Genomic DNA, 4456 nt, shown 5'->3' on the forward strand with positions numbered 1-4456 from the left:
ATCCCAGGTCGAATTCATCTTTAGAGAATGCTGCTTCATGATCATGTAGGAGTTTAGCAATCCTAGATGCATCTTCATAAGCCATCCCATCTAGGCTGATGCCCTGAGGAAGCAGTATTTCCGTACCATCAGTGAAAGAGAATCTCTCCTGTGATGCTGATGCTATCCGACGGGGAGGCTTGGTATCCATTGCTTGCTCTGGCTCATGTCCGTCGTCATCAACTCCCGGCTCTGTCTTGGCAATCAATACATCACAGATATTAACCTCTAACTGGTCATCTTTAGCTTGTAGACAAATTTCACAATGTTCTTCCACTTGTTTGGCAGAAGCAATAGTTGAATGGGGTGGTACTATGAAATCTCTGTCTCCAGAATTCATCAGTAGAACATGCATGTCCCCATTTTCAGCACAACAGCCTTCAATGACTTCAACCTGGGAATCTCCAAACTGGCTGTTACCCTGGATAAGCCAGACACTTGACTCAGCATCTTCCCCACCTTGGAAAGGCCTCATTGCGCACTCTATGTGTTGTATCGTCCTGGCAGGCAAAACTACTCTTGTTGCCCCAGTAACAACCTCTCGTACATGTGCACTACCTGCAGTCTCAATGTCGAAGCAATCCTTCACCATCTGAAATTCCCCTTTCGCTCTCTCCAAAGGAAATAGTGCTCGAAGGGCATTGCATCCCAGCAGAATAGGGAAGTCTCTTTGTCTTTCCCCACATGACTCTCGTTGTACGATTAGAAATCCTATTGTAGCTTTTTGATCGTTTACAGAGACATGGGTTCGGATGAAGCCTTCCACTGGTACTTTGGTTGGCCCCACACCGACAATTTTCAAAGGTTTATTAAATGGGCTCACTTCTCCTACCGCTGCTTCCAACTGTCGATGAAACACGTCTGATGGTATAATGGACGCCTCTGCCCCAGTGTCGAGGATGCAGCCAATGGGTACACCAGCAACTTCTGCTATGACAGCTGGGCTTTCGGAAATCAAATCAGCTGTGTTGACTATCTCATCCATTGCTGGCACAACCTCTGCCACTGAAGTTTGTCTGCCTTGTGCCCCACTGGATTCATTTACATCCTCTGAATTACCACCAAATGACATATCAGTTTGTGGATTGGTTACAGTTCCTTCTATGGGCTCTTCTGTATGATATTGCTTTCTATTGTCCTCTGCCGTTTGGCCCTCAACAACAGAGGGGTCTAGTTTTCCTCCTGGGATGCGATATGTTGGTGAGGAATACTGGCAGCTCCTTGTGATGAGGACTGGAAGACTGTTGGCCTGTTGAAACTGCCATGATTCTGCATGGTACCTGATTCCGTGCTCCAAGTGGGGAAGCTTTGATTCTCCTGATGCCAGTTGCCAGCAGAGTAATTATATTCATGTGCAGGGGAACCGGTGGGTATGTTGGGGCAGTCACGTCGTAGATGTCCTTTATGGCCACAGCTGAAGCATCGTCCATCAGTCCTCTTTCTCTGAGGTTTTCCTCCTTTCAGCTTGGCGACTTCTCCCCTAAGTTGCTCCAACTCCGTCATTATAGCTTTCTGTTGTTCTACTACCTGTTGCACAAGCATGGAATCTTTCATGACTGCCCTTCCAACTTCAATATCTGCTTCTCGGACTCTGGGCCTCTGAGTGGTGGCAGTCTCCTGAAAGAGTTTGAGGGCTTCCTCACGAATCTTGGCAAATCCATTGATTTCATGCATCATCTGTATTCGCCTCAACTCTCTCCTCACCCAAGCCTCCCGGGCACCATTGACAAATTGATCACTTAAGGTCTTGTTTTTCAACTGACTTAAAGCTTCTCCTTGAGCTTGTGTAGTGGCAGCTTTTTCCATCTTGTTGTAGGTGCGAATCAGGGCACGGCTGAAGTCACAAAGTGATTCTCCATCTCTCTGTATGCGATTATGAAACTGACTACTGAGGGTCTGTGTGGTTTCCTGATAGCCAAAGCACAATTTCAGACGACTTACTATTTCATCAAAATCCTGTCTCTTTGATTCACTGAGACACATTATTTCCTCTCGTGCTGGTCCTGAAAGGTGATCTAGCAACAGTCGAGCTTTGCTACTCATTTCCATATTTTGGTTAGCAGTTACTCCATTAAATTCTTCAAGCCATTCTGACAAGGACATATCATCCGCATGATGTGGCATCCCTCGGAATTTTTGGTAAGTTGCTCTGTAATATACTCTGTAATCCAATTGAACGGCGGAAGAATTGGGACAAAACATCCATACTCTCAGTTGTAGCTGATGATGAACTCGAACTGGTTTCCATGATCCTAGATTTCAATTTGGAACATAAAAAGAATTTTGCATACAGAATAGCGAAACCACAATACAATCACTGCAAAAATCAGTAAAAAAAGCATATGTTGTCCATTACATACAGTCTGACCGAGGCTGTTTAGAACCAGTCTAAAGTCATTTCAATTTTACGTTGTGCACGATGACACCAGGATAAGACCACGTACAATGTAAGTTCTCAAGATTTCTTCTAAGTCCGATATCTGCAGAGCCCGCACCAGATGGTCCCTTGTTGCTGATGATCCCACTTCTGACACCATTGATAGGGTTCGCGCCGACGACCACAACACTGACACGACTCACGAGGGCTGCGGTTTCATTGAACTCTTTTATTCACCAAAGGAAAACAGCCTCGGTCAGACACTAATTCTGCATTTTGCTTCAACATCTAAAGTAAAATTGTACATCAAGGGAAGTCCTTGCAGAAGTCTTCTCTACTTCAAAATTAAACTTCCTTCTGTAGGGACAAGTCTCCTCCTCAACAACAAGCAGTGGGAATCCCCTGGCTACTGCCAGTGTCATGAGTCACTGGACTCTCTCCCTAGCTAACAATAAAAGTGCAATGGTGCACATCATAGTACAAAAGCATCCCTAAAGGGGGTACATGAATTGGCATTACTGCTACTCCAAAAAAAGGCGGGAAAGAATTAGCCAATGAGCAAAAAAGGCGGGAAAGAATGAGCCAATGAGCAGAGAGGGAGAGAGTAAGTCAAAGCTGATAGAAGTACAGAGAGGAAGAAAGAGTACTAAAGATAAAGTTGGCAGATATAATGTGCAATATAAGTTCATTATACACTTTATATTCAAATGCTACATGTACTGAATTGAAATAATAAAACATAGTATCATTTTAACTAGATTATTTTTAGAGAAATATTACACAAGGAAAATCCAATTTACAACACACGTTAAATTATAATAATATAGGGTATTCATATTGCGCACATATCCACCTTGTTAGGTGCTCAAGGCGCTCCTTTATTACCCGGCTAAGCTAGGCGTTCATAGCGCGCACAGCTTTTTAAGGAATTACTTCCTACCGGTACCCAATTACCTCACCTGGGTTGAGTGCAGCACATTGTAGATCAGTTTCTTGCTGAAGGAAATTACGCCATGGCTGTAACAGAGGGCCACAACCCTCTGTTTCAAAGTCCGAAGACTAATCCACTGGGCCACAACGCTCAAGCATCAAATGTAATGCTCAAGATTGTATTTCTTTATACTATTTCGGATTGAGTTATGATTTGTATTTTGATTGACTTGTGGAAAATAAATGAAACAAAAAAAAAAAATGAGAAGTTGAATATAAATATTGAATATTAAAGTTTTGGGCCCCTAAGCAATGCTTTAAAAGTGGTTTCTGCATACACGAAAAAAAGGAATGACAACATAATGAGGGCCTGAATTTTAAGACATTTTACCTGCATTTATCTCAGACGTAGCATCTTTCACCCAACATGTATTTTACAGAGTACGATCTTTCATTTCATCTGACAAAAGAATTCAGTTTTAAAATAGTCTTTAAATTTCATATCTATTAATCTAGACTTTAATCAAGCAAGAAATTTTTCACTTTCTCTTTTTTTTGTTTCTTTACAATTTCCTGAATTCAAACATTTTATAGTGTCAGATGTCATCTGGAGAGTAAAATCACAATTGTTATATTTGAGAGCAATAATGACAGTGTAATTCAATGACAATTAAGTATAAAAGGGTTTTATTCATTTCCATGGGTGCACACGAAAATCATTCAGCCTTGAAGCAAGGATATACAGGTACACCTCTTTCAAACTCATCTTCGGTTCTAAATGATCTTGTAAATGCCTCCCATAATTTCAACCAACTCCACATAGCCTCTAAAATCTAAATGCATCTATTTTGGTTTACTCGCTCACAAATGTCACCGTAAATCATACAGAAAATCCATCTCTCCTCCTTTGAACCCTTGTTGCACTAAAAAAAGAAACGAAAGCTAACCCCTCTAACGACAAAGATTCAATACTTCCTAAACAAGATAGCAGGGGTAAACAGAGAATCATGATAAAGATAAATGTCACTTGAGGTGATTTCATACCCATCCAATAACAGAAATCATCCTGTTTTTGTTTCTAACGGATTTCTAGCTAGATCAAAGTCACAT

At 41.6% G+C, this 4456-nt stretch overlaps 1 protein-coding gene across 1 annotated transcript; it reads right to left on the reverse strand.

Annotated features, from left to right (window-relative positions):
• Window positions 1–1125: 1125 nt before the first annotated feature.
• Window positions 1126–2585, reverse strand: LOC121426390 (zinc finger CCHC domain-containing protein 12-like). Its single transcript, XM_041622677.1, is given in 2 exon segments — window positions 1126–2175; window positions 2177–2585. Coding segments are annotated over 2 exon segments (1077 nt in total). The 5' UTR covers window positions 2288–2585; the 3' UTR covers window positions 1126–1209.
• Between the last annotated feature and the right edge of the window lie 1871 nt (window positions 2586–4456).

Source organism: Lytechinus variegatus, chromosome 13, assembly GCF_018143015.1.
Source record: "Lytechinus variegatus isolate NC3 chromosome 13, Lvar_3.0, whole genome shotgun sequence".
NCBI lineage: Eukaryota > Metazoa > Echinodermata > Echinoidea > Temnopleuroida > Toxopneustidae > Lytechinus > Lytechinus variegatus.